Source organism: Phocoena sinus, chromosome 2, assembly GCF_008692025.1.
Source record: "Phocoena sinus isolate mPhoSin1 chromosome 2, mPhoSin1.pri, whole genome shotgun sequence".
Lineage (NCBI taxonomy): Eukaryota > Metazoa > Chordata > Mammalia > Artiodactyla > Phocoenidae > Phocoena > Phocoena sinus.
The window spans coordinates 98,662,652-98,684,649 of NC_045764.1; the positions used below are offsets into that span (position 1 = coordinate 98,662,652).

General features: G+C 34.1%; 1 protein-coding gene across 6 annotated transcripts in view; it reads left to right on the forward strand.

Annotated features, from left to right (window-relative positions):
* DPH6 (diphthamine biosynthesis 6) overlaps positions 1–21,998 on the forward strand; it is a 465,669-nt gene that overhangs the window by 174,380 nt on the left and 269,291 nt on the right. For 5 of the 6 annotated variants that reach the window (XM_032623457.1, XM_032623458.1, XM_032623459.1 and 2 more), the window contains one exon: positions 1,253–1,340. In XM_032623457.1, coding sequence (XP_032479348.1) covers positions 1,253–1,340 — 88 coding nt within the window. Of the gene's footprint in view, positions 1–1,252; positions 1,341–2,529; positions 4,157–21,998 lie in introns of those variants that run through there. The other variant, XM_032623462.1, reaches the window with a different exon arrangement.

Sequence of the window (21,998 nt, forward strand, 5' to 3'; positions counted from 1 at the left end):
GGTGGTAGAAAGCAAGAGGGTCTCCTCTTTTCTTTCTCTTTCTCCTCTTGCTCATTATACATTGAGGCATTTTTCGGTTAGGTAGTCTGTGAAGGCAGGTTATTACTTTCTTTCATGATCCCGATTATAATGTTTTTCTTTTAAAGTCATAGAAGCCTGTTTTAATGTAATTTTTTAAAACACTAACAAGATACGTATTTGATACTAATGGTTCATGAATAGTAGTTGATTTTTTTTTTAACCATCAAACTTTTTTCTCTATCTGATCTTTCAAGTGAAAAGTAAGCATATTTTGCTCATGAAAATTTAATATATCGGATCCTAGTCTTTTGAGATTTCTTCTATTGTCCCTAAATAACTTTGCATTACAAAAGTTAATTCAAAAATATTTTACATTAGTGGAAAAGAATCAAAGTAAGAATTTATTTTGCTGAACAACAATGGTTAAAGTGCTAACAATGTACTAATATAAACATTGGAACTAGTTCCTAAGGCATTAAAGAGATATGAGAAATTTCTGCTTTTAGAATTTGAGTTAAAATACAAAAACACTATTGCTTTCTTAATAAACAACAATAAAAAATAATTAGTTATTAGAACTTCACACATAATCTTAGTTATTCATATGTGCTTTACAGGGTATTTTTGATAAAAGTTGAGTTAATTTACATGTATCCATATGGTGCCAGCAAGCAGTTCATACTGTTTTACCTGAATGTGGTAATTGCTATGTCAGACAATCAATTTTAATAACAATGATATTGCAGTGTGAAGAGTTCATCTAGAGCTTAAAACCATCACCAGTACTGCCTTTGTGAAGGATAATTGAGATTTTGTGTGAAACACTGGATGAATTACCTCTTGAAAATGAAAAGAATAATGAAGATAAAGCACTACTGTTTAATGGTAGCCCATACCAACCAAATTTGTGAAAATGAAATTGAAGTTTCAAGTTGTAAAACTGTTCGGAGATCTTTGAGTGAACCTGAAAGTTGAACTGTGTGTCCTCATAAAGATTAAAAGGTCTTTACTTATTTTTGAAAGTTTAATATTCTCAATCTTTTCCCCAATTAAATATTGGATTATTAAAAGTAGATGTTAATCATTAATTATGTAGTAAATATGTATACAATAGTATACTAGTGGAAATAAATGAGGATTTTTGGTCTTTTCTAGTCACTGGTAGGAGCAACTTGCCACAAAACAGATTTTGCAGAGTAGATAAATGTATTATAACATTTTTTTATTTCAGGGATTCATCAGAAGTAGTCACACATTCAGCTGATGCATTTGCACCTGTGGCTTACCTACGCTTTTTAGAATTGCACTTGGAGGATAAGGCAAGTAAATCTAATTCACAGTGATTTAAAGAGTAAATTGAGATATGTGCATTGTCTCTATAGATGTAATTCTATAACAACAAATGAAAGGGTAAAAAAAGTGATTTTTTTCAAATTCTCAATCAGTAACTAAGAATTCTGCAGATGTTTATAGTTTTAAGAGCTGTATATTATGTAAAAGATATTACATTGCTGAAGTGTTTGCAGTTCATTTGAAAAGGGAATCATATATACATTAATCAAGGAGAAGACAGGACGGTGTATAACCAAATATTAAATCATCTAGAGAATTAAGAATTAGGTTATTGAGCATCAGCCTTAGGGGAAAGGTTTGAGGATAAACTGGATCTTCATTATACAAAGTTTAAGAGGAGAAGAAAAGGACAAATTAAACCTTTTCCAAAAATATACAGGGGAACAGTCGTACAAATGAAAGATGGAAAATGAAGCAAAAAGTGTGATGGTTTTATTTTAAATACATTGATTGTCAAAACACAGCAGAAGTCAATTTTAAAATGTTTTGTGGAATAGTTAAGGTCTAGATTAGACCCTGTGATTAAAAGCTCTGCTCCTTGAGGCATAAATGATTGGAAGAAGTCTGCATCTTTCGTGTTCTGTCATCAAGTGTCTTGAGGCACACCCACAATCATATATATGATAGAGAATCTGAAGAACCAAGAGAATCAATGATTGGCAAAGGAAGGAGAAAAATGAGAACCCCAGTAATCTCTCAATCAGCAAGAATTTCCAAAAGTAGAGAATAATATTTGGTGCCATTTCTCTAGAAAAACTAGAAAAGACAAGGTTGAAAAGAGGTGATTGAATTGGGCTGAAAGATGACTATTGGTGACCTTTTACCAAAAAACTGGTAAACCTCAAGAGAGTGAAGCTAAACTATCCAGACATCTTTCAGACCCACTGAAAGGAGCCTCTTCTAGGTCTCTGCTACTTTTGCTGCCATGGGCACACACAAAAAAATCAAAACCACCAAATTCTGGTTTAAATACATTAGCCATTGTATGTTCACCTCTACCTAAATAGCTCAGTATTCACACTATTTTGGTATTGCTTTGGTCTTCTCTATCCATTTGCCCTCTTGCAGAAAAGAATATTACTTCTTTAAGGTGCAGTACTCACTGACACGGAATAAATAAGGTGCATTTCCTTTTTTTTTTTTTTTTTTCCTTAGGTGTCCCCAGTACCTGACAACTGCAGAACATCTAATTATATACATAACTCTTGAAAAGCATTTTTGTTACTAAGCTGGTATTTTTATATTTTAAAAATCACATAGCATTTTCTCAATTATTATGTCCCACTTTTTTCATTACATTTTTTTTATTCTTAGAAATATTTATCTTTATCAGAAGTTGATAGAACCATTGATTAATTGGTTAACACATCCAATCCATGATCTCTGTGATTGGTACCTTCTTTTTTCCCCTTTTACTTCATCTGAAATCCTCATTTCTGTAGCATTTCTTTGCTTTCATCACACTGGTTTATTTTCCTCTTTCTTGTTCCTCCTTTCATCTCTGCCTATAGTATCCTAATGCAAAGGCAATTGAAAATGAGGATGAAAAAGTAGTCACTGTATTTAGCTAATCAAGTTTATTCTACTGGGCATCACCGTTTTTGTTTTGAATATATTCATTGTTTCAACATTATTGGACAATCAAGAAGAATACCATTAACTCTTACTGGTTGTTTTATAACTGATTAAAAAATGTAGTTTTTCGGTATTACCTATGCTGACTTCAGACTACTTTTAGAGTTTGCAGCAAAATTGAGCGGAATGTACAGAGAGTTCCCACACATGCACAGCCCCCCCAGCTGTCAACATCCCACACCGCAACAGTACATTTGTTACAATGAAGGAATTTACACGGACACATCAGTTATTATCCAAAGACCATAGTTACATGATGAGTCACTCTTGGTGTTGTACGTTCTGTGGGTTTGGACAAATGCATAATGACTTGTATCTACCATTATAGTATAATACGGAATAGCTCTGCCTATTCATCCTTACGTTTCCTCTAACCCCTGGTAACCTCTGATGTGTTTACTCTTGCCATAGTTTTGCCTTTTCCACAACATCATGTAGTTGGAATCATTTAGTATGTTGCCATCTCATATTGGCTTCTTTCACTTACTAATATGCATTTGGATTCCATTGTGTCTTTTCATGGTTTAACAGCTCATTTCTTTTTCTTTTTTTCTTAAGACTTTTTTTAGAGCAGTTTTCGGTTCACAGAAAAATTGGAAGGCAAGTACAGAATTTCCCATTTACCCCCTGCACCCACATATGCATAGTCTTCCTCATTATCAACATCCCTCCCCAGAGGGGTACATTTGTTACAATTAATGAACCTACATTGCACATCGTAATCACTCAAAGTTCATAGTTTACATTACAGTTCACTCTTGGCTTTGTACATTCTATAGATTACATGTATCCATCATTATGGTATCATACAGAATATTTTCACTGCCCTAAAAATCCTCCATGCTCCACCTTTCATCACTTAACTACCTCCAACCCCTGCAACCACTGATCTTTTTATTATCTCCATAGTTTTGCCTTTTCCAGAACATCATATAGTTAGAATAATATCGTATGTGCCATTTTTAGATTGGCTTCTTTGACTTAGTAATATGCATTTAAGGTTCCTGCATGTCTTTTCGTAAGTTTCTGAATGCTTAATAATATTCCATTGTCTGGACATACCATAATGTATTTATCCTTTCACCTACTGAAGGACATCTTGGTTGCTTAAAGTTCTGGCAATTGTGAATAAAGCTTTTGTAAAACATCCATGTGCAAGTTTTTGTGTGGACATAAGTTTTCAACTCTATTGGGTAAATACCAAGGAGCATGATTGCTGGATTATATGGTAAGAGTATATTTAATTTTACAAGAAACCACCAAACTGTCTTCCAAAGTGGCTGTAATATTTTGCATTCCCACCAGCAGTGAATGAGAGTTCCTCTTGCTCCACATCCTTGCCAGCTTTTGGTGCTGTCAGTGTTTTGGACTTTCATCATTCTAATAGGTGTGTAATGGTATCTCATTGCTGTTTTATTTTATTTTTTTAAATATTTATTTATTTATTTGGCACTCAGGATCTTTGTTGCCACCTGCGGGATCTTTTAGTTGCAGTGCTCAGGATCTTGAGTTGTAGCATGTGAGCTCTTAGTTGTGACATGTGGGATCTAGTTCCCTGACCAGGGATCAGACCCAGCCCCCCCTGCGTTGGGAGTGTGGAGTCTTAACCACTGGACCACCAGGGAAATCCCCTCATTGCTGTTTTAATTTGCATTTCCCTCATGACGTATGACATGGACCATCTTTTCATGTATTTATTTGCTATCTCTGTATCATATTTGATGAGATGTCTGTTTAGATCTTTTGCCAATTTTTTATTCAAACTCTCTGTTTTTTATTATTGAGTTTTTAACAGTTCTCTATATATTTTGGAAATAGTTCTTTATCAGCTATGTCTTTTGCAAATATTTTCTCCGAGTCTATGACTTGTCTACTAATTCTTTTTCCAGTGTCTTTCACAGAGCAGAAGTTTTTAATTTTAATGAAGCCCAGCTTATTAATTATTTTTTTCCTGGATCATGCCTTTGGTGTTGTATCTAAAAGTCATCACCAAACCCAAGGTCATCTAGGTTTTCTCCTATTTTATCTTCTAGGATTTTTATGGCTTTGCATTTTACAATTGGGTCTGTTATCCATTTTGACTTAATTTTTGTGAAGGGGTATTAGGTTTGTGTCTGCATTCATTTTTTTAATGTGTGCGTATCTAATGGTTCTAGCACCATTTGTTGAAAAGACTATATTTTCTCCATTATATTGCCTTGCTCCTTTGTCTGTATTTGTGTGGACCTATTTTTGAGCTCTCTATTCTGTTCCATTGATTTGTTTGCCTATTCTCTTGCCAATACCGCAAAGTCTTAATTACTGTAGCTTTATAGTATGTCTTCAAGTCAGATAATGTCAGATTCTGACTTTGTTCTTCTCCTTCAATACTGTGGTGACTATTCTAGGTCTTTTACCTTTCCATATAAACATTAGAGTCAGTTTTTTGATATCCACAAAATAACTTGCTAAGATTTTGAATGGGACCACATTGAATCTATAGATCAAGTTGGAAAGAACTGACATCTTAACAATATTGAATCCTACTATCCAAGACCATGGAATATCTATTTATTACATTCTTCTTTGATTTCTTTCATCAGAGTTTTATGTATATATGTATATGTATATGTGCTTAAGACATCCTTTTTAATGTTCATCGTTCTAACTTAATCAGTTAAATGTTGCCTCCTTTAGGACTTTTTTTTTTCTTTTTAATATTAGGCTTTGAGACGACATTCTGAGAGTGAATCAGGAAATAAATAAGAGTTCATTTCCCAGAAATTCTATTACATCTCAATGGATTGGGTAAAGCATTGGCCAAGTCACCAGCTTTACTCCTGAGCCCACGCAGGTAGTAGAGAAAGGGATTCTATAGAGGGAAAACAAAGTATAATTAACAAAAGAAAGATGAATAAATGCTAGAGGGCAAAAATGATAGATACTCTTCCACATGTTTTATCAAATTCACATTGTTATCTTAAACTCATATTAACAAATTAATTAACACTCTACCCCAAATAATAGTGAGACCTCAAATGTATACTTTGAATACCACTCTGAAAATCCGTCTGTATCCATTCCCTAAATTCCTTTAGTTTCTACTCACTTTATAACACATTTGCAATCTAGCTTGACCTCAATTACTTTGATGTTGGTCTTTTCTGTCTTCATAATTGTTAATCATTTTTCCTGATAATATTGACTACCATCTCCTCAAAATTTTTTCCTATAATGTGTATATGTCATTGTACTATTCTGACTTTCCTTCCACTCTCTCAAGATTTCTTGTCTTCTTCAATAGCTTCTTTGCTTCTTACCTTCAACATATATATATATATATATATATATATATATATATATATGCCTCAAGTTCTTTTTATGGCTCCATTTTATTCTTTGTCAGTATTTTCTCTGACAAAGATTGTGTCTTCTCCCACAAGTTTACTTTTAGCCTCTATGCAGATAATTCTCAAGCACTCTCTTTCTGGACTTTCTACTACTATCTTTTTTTTCCCCTTAACTCTACATCCTTATTTCTGACTGCCTGCTGGATATGACTGCCAATAGATATCAAGCTCATTATGTACAAACTTTGAAATCATTTTCCCCTCCAAGTGCACCTTTTCCTTGTTTGTTGTTATTTAACACAACTCTTTTCCCCCTAGTAACTCAGGCACAGAAAAAAACAAATCATCTCTTCTTTACCATGGACATTCAGTTGGTTATCTAATCCTTTATAAGTTAGTTTTAATGTCTTGTACACCAGCGGCCCCCAACCTTTTTGGCACCAAGGGCCATTTTCGTGGAAGACAGTTTTTCCACAGTTGGGAGTGTGGGTGATGGTTCAGGCAGTAATGTGAGCGATGGGAAGCAGTGGGGAGAGGCAGATGAAGCTTCACTCACTCGCACACCACTCACCTACTCTGTGGCCCAGTTCCTAACAGGCCACGGACTGGTGCTGGTCCATGGCCCAGGGGTTGGGGACCCCTATTGTACACTATTCCATCTCCGTGCCCATCTCTCTAGTTAAAGTTGTATCTTGCCCAAACTCTTGGACAAGATAGAACTTCTTTAAGTGGACTCCTTGCTTTTATTCTCCCCATATTCTACTTCATTGCCATATTAGATTTTTCTTTCTAGTTTTTGTTTCTATGCACAAAAATCCATAATGGCACTACATGGTTTTCTCAATAAGTAAGATGTTTAGCTATGACATGTTGCCATAACATCCTTTTTCAGTCTTTCTCCCAGGATTCCCCCATGTGTACCTTTGCTCTTGTAATACAGAACCATTGGAAAAGTCCCTTACCATGCCTTCTGCTTCTTTCCTCCCTTGCCTTTGCTTATTCTATCTGTCTTTTTTAACTGTTTACATCCTGTCCATGATGTATGACTGAATTCAAATACTCTTATACACTTAGCCACACCAGATGAACTGCCCTAATACTTTGTTTGTTCCTCTCTTGTGACCATTAATTTAAGCAGCTTATGTTATAGTTGTTTAAGGACTTATTATTTCTACTAGACTGTAAATTTCTTAAGGACTCTTCTTTTTTCATCTTCACACCCCCTACAACAGCAGCTAGTTCTGCAATAAGAATTTTTTAATTTAACTGATTTAAATTTTAACTGATTTAAATTAAATACTGAAGTATTTTCATACTTCATTTTTTTCTTACAAAATTTTATAGATGTGCTTCCATTTCATGTTGCATACCATTTAATGAAAGTCACGTTCTTGTTTATTTTTCTTTTATTCTGTTAGAGAAAAATGCTCCAAGCAAACTGGAACATAAAATACAGCCTTTAGAGAGGTTGTTAGTGTAAAATTTATCACTAAGATTTGCACTTTATATATAATGACCCTTAAACTTTTCTATTGAATAATTAACCTATTTAAATGTTACCTTTAAGTTAAAATATTTATTTATGTGAGTGTAAAAATTATATCAACTAAACATGGGATCCCAAACAAAATAACTGAATAATGAAAAGCTCCAGGTTAAAAATGGGGAAATATATTAAAATTTCTTTTGGGGGCTCTGACTTTATTACTTATGGCAAACTTGATGCTAAAATGAACCATACATACATCACTACTCTGACAGGCTTGAGAAAATGAAAAATACAAAGCTTTACATAAATCAGCCAACAGATCATATTAAAATGCATAATCTTTAACAGAAGAATAAAGACTTTTAACAGTTCAGAAGCTCTTCCTTCCGTATGTAGTTGTTTTAGATTTTTCAAACAGCTTTATGAGAAATAATATTTCAAATTAATTATTGGCAAAGCCGTTGCATTCATTAAGAGACAAGGTTCACGGAAATTTAGCTCCAATTTTACTAACGTACCCTACTATCACTTAGTACTTAATTTTGTTTTTTGTTGAAATAACCCATGGGACAATTATATATTTTATATAATTATAAAAGCTCATATTCGTACTAGTTGTAACTTTTAAAGACATCATAATTTCATGGACCATTCTTGGTCTTTCATTTTAATTTGCTTTTTTTCAGAAACCTCATCAAATATCTTGAAAAAATTTATAACATTAAATCATCTCTCTGCTTTTATTTTTCTCTTCAATCCAAAAAATATCTGTGAGCACCTACTCTATTTTAAAAACTGGTAGGCCTACATGGAATTGACTATAATTATGGGCAGAATACAGCATAATTCTAATTCTGATTTTAAATTGAAGTTATTATGAGTAATCATTATTCCCAGCATTATGATTACAATAACAGTTCACTAGCTTGGCTAATCTGAACTGAAGTTATGGCCATAATATATTGTTGATTCAAGGTGAAAAGTAATGTGTGGGATATGATCTTGTTTTTCTAAAATATAGTGGTGGAGACAAGGAGCTTATATATTTAATTATATTTGATTAAGGATAGTAAGATGTAAGCACATAATAACCAGACTGATCATATTGGTTTCTTTGGGGAAAGGGAGCATGAAGGGGAAAAACAGAGAGAAGCTTAATTCTTTATATATCTGTAAATGTGACTTCTTACAATGAGCATATATTTTTAAATTTAAAAATATTTGATTAAGAAAATGAGGCAAATGAGTTCATCAGTGCTAAATGAGTATTTAAATGTTATTCTACAGCGTTTTAGTAGTCTCGGTAGAAAGAGATGCACTAGAGCCCTTTAAAACTTTCCATATAACTTAAGTGAAAACAGTACCCACGATGTGGGTTGAAATCTAGTTGATCCTATAGTAAAGTCTAAGCAGTGAATCTTGGGGCAATAAATAAATAAATAAAGACTAAAAGTATTTGGGTGGTTGGCCTTTTGATTATGTTGTGCATGGGAATTTACTCTCACAGCTCATAGACGCATGTATAAATTTGAAGATCCCTGCCATGGAGATATGCTGCCACAGTCTCTATACCACCTCAAAAATATTTCCTTACAGAGGGACGAAAGGAGAAAGATAAAGGATGACTTTTATTCGTGAACATTTGGTTCAGCACAAATTTCCTACCACACCCCACCCTTTCCCCATCTTTTGCCCTCAAGCTAAAGAGCAGAAAACTGATCTGGTAGGAGGGAGCAAGGCATTCAGCAGGTTTTAAAACCTTATTCTATAAACCTTATTGATATAACTTGGGATTCATGTAGATTTTGGCCTTAGGTACCGCTGTGCCATTGCTGCCATAAATGATCACTGGAGCAGATTAATAAATCAAGCGTCAGATTCACCCAAGTTTAGAGAGCTACTTAACTCATTTCTGTCCCTAATGCATAGATTTCAGTAGTACCAACAATTTATCAGTGTGTCAGGAAGTCATGAATCAAACTGGGCAGTAGAAGAGATTTTGAACCTAAACCTTGATAGATTTAATCAGTTTGGGGCAGGATCATAAAAATAACCAAACAGTTGATTTCCTTCTCTTCCTTCAAATTCTAATTGACTGACTTTTTTTCTTTAATATTTACTTAGTTGTTGTGTTCTCCCGTGTAGCTTTTTGTTCTTGGTGTTGTTTTAAAAAATAAAGTTTCTGATTGGTGTTTTCATAAAGTTTCACTTAGATGATTTCTCATAAAAGAGGTGTGACATACCACTTATTCATTTAATATATTTATTTGGTGCTTACATTTATATGCCTGACACTGTTCATTCAGTGGGGATACAATAGCGAATTGAACAACCAAAAATCATTTCCTTCGTGGAGCTTTTATCCTATGGAATGAGACAGATAAACAAATCAAATATATAAAATAGAGGGGATGGGGGAAGTTGCCTCATTGCCCATAGAAATGAAGATTGGAGTTTATGGAATAAACATGATCTGAGAATCTTAGGCTGCTCTGGTGACAGGTTTAAACCCAGATTTAGGGTAGCAAGACTGGTTCTTTTGGTCATATACCAGAGAGTGGTGGTGAGCTGTGAGTGGTTGGATTTGGGTAGGGAAAGGCTAAGAGTCTTGCCAGAAGCCTGTAGATACATCCAAAGAGTGATTCAGTGAATTAGAAGTCAAAAGAAAATATTCAGAATGAAGCATGGAGAGAAACAAAGAAAAATACACATTAGAGGTTGAGAAATAAAAATAGTGGAAAGGTCTAAAATGTAAAGTGTCAAAGAGGAGAGGTATAAGGGTAAAGTGCACAAATTGAGAAGATAATGGTTCAGAACTTTCCAAAATTAATTAAACACACTAAGGTACAGATTCAAGGAGTCTTATGAACCGCAGATGGAATAAAGAGAGATTCATATTTAGGTGTGTGATAATAAAACTGCTGGAAACAAAAATCAAAGAAAAAAATTGAAAATAATCAAAATGCATTTTTTTAAAAGGCTACATTCAAAGAAGCAACTATTAGAATGAAACCTAACTTTTAAACAGAAAAAAAGGGAATCCAAAACAATGGAGTCATATTCTTGGTAGTGCTAAATGAAAATAACCATCATCCTAGAATCTGTAGCCAGCAAAAAATATCCTTCAAAAATTAAAGTGAAGGTACTTTCAGGATGATGGATATGCATTTGCCAGAACTCATTGGTAGAGCACTTATGGTTCATCCATTTCACTGTAATTTTTATCCTTAAGATATAAATATTTTAACTCTAGTTAAAAACATTTGTGTTAAAACCTTAACATACTTTATTATGCTTTGTTGTGTCTGCTTAATAATTTTTCTAAGTTTTTGTTTTCAAATTTCTTAACTTTATTTTTATTTTACTCCAACATTTTATTAAGGAAAATTTTAAGCATACAGAAAAGTCTAAAGGAAGAAGAAATAAAAACCTTCCCAGTTAAAGAAACACTGAGAGAGTTCTAGACTTGCCTTTCTTATGAGTATTGCTAAAGGGAGTTCTTCAAGTTGAAAAAAAAAAAAAGACACTAGACAGCAACACTAAAGCATTTGAAAATGTAAAGCTCTCAAATAAAAGGTAAATATATAGATGTATACAAAGTTTTATAATATTGTAATGGTGGTGTGTAAATTATTTCTAATTCTGGCATAGAATATTATAAGTAAAATCATGAAAAGTAACTATAACTATAAAACTATGTTAGAGGATACAGAATATACAAAGATATAAGTTGTGACATCAGTAACATAAGGTAAGAGAGAGGAAGTATAAAGGAATAGAGTTTTATATGTGATTAATGTTAAGTTGTTATCAGTTTAAAGTAGATTGTTATAGATGTTTGATGCAGTCCCCATAGTAACCACAAAGAAAATTATAGAGAATGCACAAAAGAAATGGAGAAAGGAATCAAAGTGTGTCACTACAAAAAAAAAAAAAAAAACACAAAAGACAACTGCAAAAGAGGAAAGGGTGACAAAATAACTAGAAGACTAGAAGACAAACAATTAACAAGATGACAATAGTGAATCCTCTCTACCACTAACTGCCTTAAATATAAATAGATTAAACTCCAAATCAAATGACATTGGGGAGGGTGGAGATCAAGATGGTGGAGTAGGAGGATGTGGAGCTCACCATCTACAAAACACCAAAAATTACATCTACATGTGGAACAATTCTCATGGAAAACCAAATGACATAGAGTGGTTAAATGTATTGAAAACAACAACAACAACAATATGCCCTTTATAAGAGATACACTTTAAATCTAAGGTTATCCGTAGGCTGAATGTGCAAGGATGAAAAAAGGTATTCAATGAAAATGATAACTAAAAGAGAGCAGGAGTGGCCATACTTATATCAGATAAATAGATTTTTAAGTCAAAAACTGTCAAAAGAGACAAAGAAGAACATTTTATAATGATAAAACAGCAGCTCACCAGGACGTTATGACAACTATAAATATATATACACCTAACAGCAGAGCACCCAAATACATGAAGCAAACAGTGACAGAATTGAAATGAGAAATAGACAGTAACACAATGATGGTAGAGATTTCAGTCTCTCACTTTCAATAATGTAGAAATCAACCAGATTAAAGGTCTTGACCTATACTGTAGGAAACAGAGGACTTGACCTATACTGTAGACTAATTGGACCTGATAGACATTAAAATAACACTCCACCCAACAACAATAAATTATACATTCTTCTCAAACATACAAGGAACATTCTCCAGGATAGATCACTTGTTAGGCCACAAAACACTTCTTAACAAATTTAAGAAGATTGAAATCATACCAAATATCTTTTCCAACCAGAATGGTATGAAACTTGAGATCAATAACAAAACTGGAAAATTCACAAACATGTTGAAATTAAACAATACACTCTTGAACAACCCATGGGTTAAAACATACATACACACACACACACACACACACACACACTCAAGAGAAATTAGAAAATATCTTGCGACAAATGAGAGTGAAAACAGAACGTACCAAAAATTATGAAATGCAACAAAAGCAGTACCAAGAGGGAAATGTATAGTGGTAAACACATACATTAAAAACAAAGACAGAGTGATGTTAGCATCATGGCCGGGTGAGACACCCCCTTTGTTGCTCCCCTTTAATCTGCAACCAGTAAAACATCCACAAGTCAGCAAAGGTGGTTCTGCCAAACACACCAGAACACTGCAGAATTTTCACACATCTGTACATTTAAAGGTGGGTGGACTCCAGTACATTGGGGAGGCAAAACCAAGGGAACAGCAGAGGCAATGCCTCTTATCCTGGATCCTCAGCCACTATAGCTGAACCTGCAGCCCTAGCGAACCCAGTAGCAACAGAGGAGTAGCACACACAACTCTGTCCTCCTGGCCACAGCAGTACTTGTGGCCACAGGTAATTGGGCAAAAGTGGTTCAGGGCCTGTGACTCCATCTCTCCAGCCGATACAACCATGACTTAGGCCTTCCTGCTCCCCACCTTCAACAGTGGCAGCCACAAACTCAGAAACTCAAGACACAACAGAGGCACTGACAACCCCAGCAACCCCCATCTAACTCCCTCCCTCTGCAGCAGTGGAGTCTGTGACTCAGGAGATCCCCAACACAGGAGTAGCACCTGCCATCCCAGTGCCATAGATGCTGGCGCCAACAACAAGCAGTAACAAAGGGCACTAAGCTACACCGCTGAATGACGGAGGCAGTGGAGGGTGGAGAGTGACATCTCTAAAACGCAACCAGAGGCGGCCCAAGTAAGGAAGACCAAAACTTGTGCTATAGCACTGCCTACCGAGGAAAGAAAGACCTGTAATATCCAACCTGTTGAATCTGTTATTGGAAAAAAAAGCAAAAAAGCTTTATTTAAAGAAGAAAAGTATTCACTACTTAAAGTGAGTAAAAAATCATCAAGTATCATAAAGCATCACAGTAACACTGTATCACAAAAAGAAAATGACACTTCTCCAGAAACCAAAAGTAAAGTCATGGAATATTACAAGCTAACTGATAGAGAATGCAAAATAGCTGTCATGAAGAAACTCAACAAGCTATAAGAAAACTCAGAAAGGCAGTTCCATGAGTTTAGGAGTAAAATTAATGAACGGAAGAAATAGTTTACCGAAGAGATTGAAAGTCTAAAAAAGAACCAAAACGAAAGTCTGGAGCTGGAAAACTCAATAAACAAGATGAAGAATGCATTAGAAAGCATTAGAAGTAGAGCAGGCCATGCAAGTGAGAATTAGTGAGCTCAGTGGCAGAACTACAGAAATGATACAAGTAGAAGAGGAAAGACAATTAAGATCTTTTAAAAAGTGAGGAAATTCTACAAAAGCTATCTGACTCTTCTAGGAAGGGCACCATAAGGTCATAGGCATCCCAGAAGGATAAGACAGTTTTTGTTGTTGCTGTTTTTTAATAACTGAGAAATTCCCAAACCTGAAAAGGAACTGGATATAAAAGTCCATGAAACTAAGAAAATACCTAGCTACCTCAACACAAAAAGACATTCTCTAAGATACAGTATATTAAAATTGTCAGAAGTCAATGAGAAAGAATTTTAAAGGCAGCCAAGGGGAAAAAAGATGGTAACTTAAAAAGGAACCCTTGTAAGGTTAGCACATATGTCAGCAGAAACTCTACAGGCCAGGAGGGAGTGGAATGACATTCTCAAAATACTGAAAAATAAAAATTGGTCCACCAGGAATCCTCTATCTTGCAGTTTTAATTCAGATATGAAGAAGAAATAGTCTTTCTCAGACAAATAAAAGCTGAGGAAGTTCATCAACACTAGATCTGCCTTACAAGAAATGTTGGAAGAAGCTCTTCTACCAGAAACAAAAAGGCAAAAGTACACAAAACTTTGAGTAAAGTGATAGAGTCAGAAAATTGCGACTCTGTATCAGAATAGGTTTTTAAACACTTTAATATAGCATAAAGGTTGAAGGGGGAAGCAAGCAGTAAAAATAACTATAGCTACTTAAATTTGGTAACAAATTCACAACATAAAAAGGGATAATTGAGACAAAAAAAGCATAAGAACACTAAAATATATAAAGCAATTATTAACAGACCTAAAGGGAGAAATTGACATCACAATAATAGTATGGGATATTAACACCCCACATACATCAATGGATAGATCATCCAGAAAGAAAGTCAACAAGGAAACAATGGCCTTAAATGAAACATTAGGCTGGATAGATTTGATAGATTTGTACAGAACATTGGATCTAAATGCAGCAAAATACACATTCCTAAGTGCACATGGAACGTTCTCAAGAATAGATCATATGTTCGACATGAAACAAGTCTCAATACATTAAAGGCTGAAGTCATATCAAGCATCTTTTTTGGTCACAATGATATGAAACTGAAATCAACCTCAAGAAGAGAGCTGGAATAATCACAACAATATGAAGACTAAACAATATACTACTGAACAACTATTGGGTCAATGAAGAAATCAAAGGAGAATTTTTTTTAAAAATCTGAAGACAAATGAAAATAAAAATACAACATGCTACTTACATGGTATGCAGCAATAACAGTTGTAAGAGGGAAGTTTTTAGCAATACAAGCCTACCTCAAAAAACAAGAAAAATCTCAAATAAAATAATCTAATCTTACATCTAAAGGAAATAGAAAAAGAAGAACAAATGAAGCCCAAATTCAGTAGAAGGAAGGAAATAATAAAGATTAGAGTGGAAATAAATGAAATAGAGACTAAAAAGACAATAGAAAAGAGAAATGAAACTGAGCTTGTTCTTTGAAAAAATAAAAATAATTGACAACCTTTAGCTAGACTCACTAAGAAAAAAAGACAGGAGTCTCTGATAAATAAAATCAGAAAGGGGGGAAATAGCAATGGATACTCAAATACAAAGTAATAAAAGAGAATATTATGAACAGCTATATGTCAACAAATTGGACAACATAAAAGAAATGGACGAATTCTTGGAATCATATAACCTTCCAAGATAAATCATGAAGAAATAGAAAATCTGAATAGTCTGATCACTAGTAAAGAGATTGAAATAGTAATCAAAAACCCCTCAGAAAACAAAAGTACAAGACCAGATAGCTTTACAGGTAAATTCTACCAAACATTCAAAGATGTAATACCTATCCTTCTCAAACTCTTCCATAAAGTTGAATAGGAGGGAATGCTTTCTAACACATCTTAAGAGAACAACATTACTTTGATACCAAAACTAGGCAAGCACAACACAAAAAAAGAAAATTACAAGCCAATATCTCTGCTGAACATAGATGCAAAAACCCTCAACTAGCAAACTGAATACACCAATACATTAAAAGGGTCATACACCATGAACAAGTGTGATTTATCCGAGGAATGCAAGGATTTTTCAATATCCACAAGTCAATCAATGGGATATACTACATTAACAAATTGAAGAATAAAAACCATATGATCACCTCAGTAGATGCAGAAAAAGTATTTGACAAGATTCAACATCGATTTATATAAAAACTCTCAAGAAAATGGGTATAGAAGGACCCTACCTCAACATAATAAAGGCCATCTATGACAAATCCACAGCTAATATCATACTTAATGATGCAAAACTGCAAGCTGTCCCTCTAAGATCAAGAATAAAACAAGGATGCCCACTCTCACCACTCTTATTCAACATAGTATTGGAAGTCTTAACTAGAGCAATTAGATGGGAAAAAGAAATGAAAGTCATCTAAATTGAAAAGGAAGAAGCAAAACTGTCACTATTTGTGGATAGCATGATCTTTATATATAGAAAATTCTATACCAAACAACTATTAGAAATAGTAACAGATACAGTAAAGCTGCAGGATACAAATTAACGTGCAAAGTCCATTGTTTCTATATGCTAACAGTGAGCTAGCAGAAAGAGAATTTATGAAAATCTCATTTAGAATTGCAACAAAAAGAATAAAGTACATAGGAATAAATTTAATCAGGGAGGTGAAAGACCTGCACACTGCAAACTGTAAGACATTGTTGAAAGAAACTGAAGAAGACATAAAGAAATGGAACAATATTCCATGTTCATGGTGTGGAAGAATTAACTTCTTAAAATGTCTATATTACTTAAAATGGTATACAGATTCAGTGCAATCCCTATCAAAATCCCAAGGACATTTTTCACAAAAACAGAACAAAAAATTCTAAAATTTGAATGGAACCACAAAAGACTCTGAATAGCCAAAGCAATACTGAGAAAAAAGAACAAAGCTGAAGGTATCACATGCCCTGTCTTCAAACTATATTACAAAGTTGTAGTAATCAAAACAGCATGGGATTAGCAGAAAAAAACAGATATATAGATCAGTGGAACAGAATTGAGAACCCAGAAATAAAGTCCACATGTATATGGACAATTAATTTATGACAAAGAAGCAAAGAACAATGTAGAAAGTATAGTCTTTTTAATAAATGGTGTTGGGAAAATTGGACAACCACATGCAAAAAATGAAAATAGAATATTATCTCACACCGTACACAAAAATCAACTCAAAATGTGTTAAAAACTTGAAGGTAAGACATGAAAACATAAAACTCGAAGTAAACACATGCAGTGTGCTTTTTTACATCAGTCTGAAAAATATTTTTCTGGATATATCTCCTCAGGCGACGAAAACAAAAGCAAAAATAAACAAATTGGACTGCAAATTAAAAAGCTCCTGCATGGTAAAGGAAACGTTTAACAAAACAAAAGGACAACCTACTGAATGGGAGAAGATGTTTGCAAATCATATATCTGATAAGCCATTAGTATCCAAAAATATATAAAGAACAGATCTGTATGAATAGATCTCAACAACAAAAACAAAACAATCCAATCAAAAAATGGGCAGTGGAGCTGAATGTTTTTCCAAAGAAGACATACAGATGTCCAACAGGCACATGAAAAGATGTTTAATGTCACTAATTATTAGGGAAATGCAAATCAAATCCACAGTGAGATATTATCTCACACTTGTTACAATAGCTATTATCATAAAGGCAAGAAATAACAAGTCTTGGCAAGGATGTAAAGAAAAGGGAATCCTCATACACCATAGGTAAAAATGTAAATTGGTACAGTCACCATGGAAAACAGTATGGAGATTTCTCCAAAAATTAAGAATAGATCTATCTTATGATCCAGCTATTCTATGCTGATATTTACCCAAAGAATACAAAAACAGTAATTCAAAAAGATATACACATTTGTATGTTCATAGCAGCATTATTTACGACAGCCAAGAAATGGAAAGAGTCTAAGTGCTTATCAGTGGATGAATGGATAAAGAAGATGTGGTATATATACTACATCTTGCTGACAACGGAGTGTAGGTTCTTGTCTCATCACAGAAAGTATTCAGAGACAAGACAGGGAGGTCAAGAAGATAAAGCGAGGATTAATTTAAGTGATAGTACACTCTCAAGGGGAGAGCGGGCAGTTTCAGGTCAGTAGCTGCCCCAAGTTTCTTTGGCAAGCCAGTTATATGGGCCATAGAAATGAAGGGGTGGAATATTCATTGGGGGGAGGGGTGTGGGGGTCATACTCCCTGATTTTCATCCCAGCTCCATCTTCCAAGGGGAGGAGGGATGTCATGATATCAATGCATGATGGAAGCTTCTTATCTGCAAGGCTAATTTTATTGTAATGAGTGCATAATGAGCAAAAGCTTATATTCAGACACTGGAGATTCCCAACTTTTCCCACCTTTCTTTGCCTCTAGGACACTATCATCCCAAAATATGTGGTTTCCTGTCAGTCTGGAGGTTCCTGCTTTTCTTTTTCTGCCCAAGCACCCCCATTGTTTACAGGTTGTATGGTTTCCTGCAATTTGGCCTGTGCCCCCCTTTCTATGCTCATATCTAGGTAACTGCCTGGTTTAACATTGCCACTTACAACAACATGGGTGGGCCTTGAGGGTATCGTGCTAAGTGAATTAAGTCAGATGTAAAAAGACAAATACCATATGATTTCACTCATATGTGAAATAATATTTTTTCAATAGTAAAATAAAATAAATGAACAAATTAAACAAAACAAAAACAAACACCTAGATACAGAGAAGAGTAGTGGCAACCAGAGGGGAAAGAGTTGGGGGAGAGGGTGAAATGGGTGAAGGAGCTCAACTGTATGGTGAGGAATGGAAACTAAATTCTTGCTGGTGGGCACACGGTATTGTATACAGAAGTAGAAATATAATGTTGTACACATGAAACTTATATAATGTTTTAAACTGATGTTACCTAAAGAAAATTTTTTAGATGATTGGGAAAAAAAAAAAAAGAAAGATTTCAAATCAGCAACCTAACTTTACACCTCAAGGAACTAGAAAAAGAAGAACACACTAAACCCAAAGTTAACGGAAGGAAATAATAAAGGTTAAAGCAGAAATAAACACAGTAAAGAACAGAAGAATGATAGAAAAAAACAGCAAAACTAAGAGTTCATTATTGGAAAACATCAACAAAAATGACAAATCTTTAGCTAGACTAAGAAGAATAGAAGACTGAAATAACAAACATCAAAGATAGTAGAAGTACATTGCAACTGGTATCACAGAAATAATAAGTATGAGACTACTATGAACAATTATATGCCAAAAAATTGGAAAACCTACAAATAATAGATAAATTTCTAGAAATAAATGACCTATCAGGACTGAATCATGAAGAAATTTAAAATCTAAGCACGCCTATAACTAGTAAGGATATTGGATCAGTAATCAAAAACTTCCCAACAAAGAAAAGCACAGGACTAGTGGTGTCACTGAAGAATTATACCAAACATTTAAAGAATTAACACCAATTTTTCTCAAACTCTTCCAAAAAAGTGAACAGGAGGGAATATTTCCAAGCTTATTTTATGAGGCCAGCAATACCCTGGCAAAGATACTGCAAGAAAAGAAAATCAGGTAATGATATTGTAAGAAAAGGAGACTATAAGTCAATATCCCTGATGAATGTTGATGCAAAAATCCTCAACAAACTACCAGCAAACTGAACTCAATAATACATTAAAAGAATTATATACCATGACCAAGTGAGATTTATTCATGGAATGCAATGGTGGCTCAGCACATGAAAATCAGTCTATATTATATACCACATTAACAGAAGGACAAAAACTACATGATTATCTTAATTGATGCAGAAAAAGCATTTGACAAAATTCAACCCTTTTCATGATGAAGGCACTGAACAAACTAGGAAGAGAAGGAAATTACCACAACATAATAAAGACCATAGGTGAAAGCCCACAGCTGTCTTCATACTCAATGATAAAAAAAAAAACCGGAAAGCTTTCCCTCTAAGATTAGGAAAAAGACAAGCATGCCCTGTCTCACCTCTTCTGTTCAATGTGGTACTAGAAGTCCTAACCAGAGAAGTTAGTCAAGAAAAAATAAAAGGCATTCAAATCAGAAAGGAAGAAGTAAAACTTTCTCTGTTGGCAGATAATATGATCTTATATGCAGAAAACCTTGATTCCACAAAAGTATTATTAGAACTAATGAACAAATTCAGCAAAGTTGCAAGATACAAAATCAACACACAAGTTCAGTTGCACTTTTAAACACCAACAACAAACAATCTGAAAAGGAAATTAAGAAAACAGTCCTGTTTACAATAGCCTCAAAAAGAATAAAATATTGTATTGGCCAAAAAGTTCATTCAGGTTTTTCCTTAAGATATTACAGAAAAAGCCCAAACGAACTTTTTGGCCAACCCAATACTTAGGAATAAACTTAACAAGTAGATGGAAGATTTATACACTGAGAACTACAAAGCATTGCTGAAAATAATTAAAGATACAAATAAATGGGAAAACATCTCATGTTCATAGGTTAGAAAACTAATATTGTTAAATTACCCTTACTACCCAGAGCAATCCACAGATTCAGTGCAATTCCTATCAAAATCCCAATGGCATTTATTTTTCAGAAGTGGAAAGTACTATTCCTATGGAATCTCAGAGAACTCCAATAGCCAAAGCAATCTTGAGAATGCAAAACAATGCTGGAGGCTTTACACTTCCTGGTTTCAAAACATATTATGAAGCTACAGTAATTAAAACAGTATGGTGATGTCATAAAGACAGACATGTAAACCAATGGAACAGAATAGAGAGCCCAGAAATAAACCCTCATATTAATGGTTAAATGATCTTCAACATGAATGATAAGGCTACTCAATGAGGAAAGCATGGTATTTCAACAAATGGCGCTAGGAAAACTAGATATCCACATGCCAAAGAATGAATTTGGACCCTTACCTTATACCATATTCAGAAATGAACTCAAGATGGATTAAATGCCTAAACATAAGACCTGAAACTATAAAATTCCTAGAGCAAACATAGGGGGAAAAGCTTCATCACATTGCATTTGGCAATGATTTCTTGGATATGATACCAAAAGCATGGGCAACAAAAGCAAGAATATGAAACAAATAGGACAACATTAGACTTAAAAACTTGCACAGCAATGGAATCAGTCAACAGAATACAAGCCACAGTATGGGGGAAAATATTTGCAAACCATACCAGTATTCAGAATATATAAAAACACCTACAACTCAACAGTAACAATAAGAATAATCCAATTTAAATAATGGCAAGGACTTAAATAGACATCTCTCCAAAGAAGATCTACAAATGGTAAACAGATGAAAAAATGCTCCTCATCACTAGTTATCAAAGATATGCAAATAAAAACTGCAATGAAATATCAATTCACATCCATTAGGATAGCCACTATCAAAAAAACAGAAAGAATACCAAATGTTGGTGACGATGCAAGGAAATTGTAACTTTTGTGCACTCTTGCTGGGCATGTAAAATGGTGCAGCAGCTATGTAAGAAAGTATTGAGTTTCCTCAAAGTATTAAAAATAGACCTACCATATGCCCAGCAATCCAACATCTGAGTATCTATCCAAAATAATTAAAATCAGGACCTTAAAAAGAAATTTGCACTCCTGCATTCATTGTAGCATTATTCACAGTAGTTCAGATGTGGGAACAACCTAAATGTTCATCAACAGATGAACAGATAACAAAAATTGGTATATACATACGATGGAATATTATTCAGCCTTTAAAAAAGAAGGAAATTCCGTCATATGAATAACATGGATGAGCCTTGAGGACATTATACTACATGAAA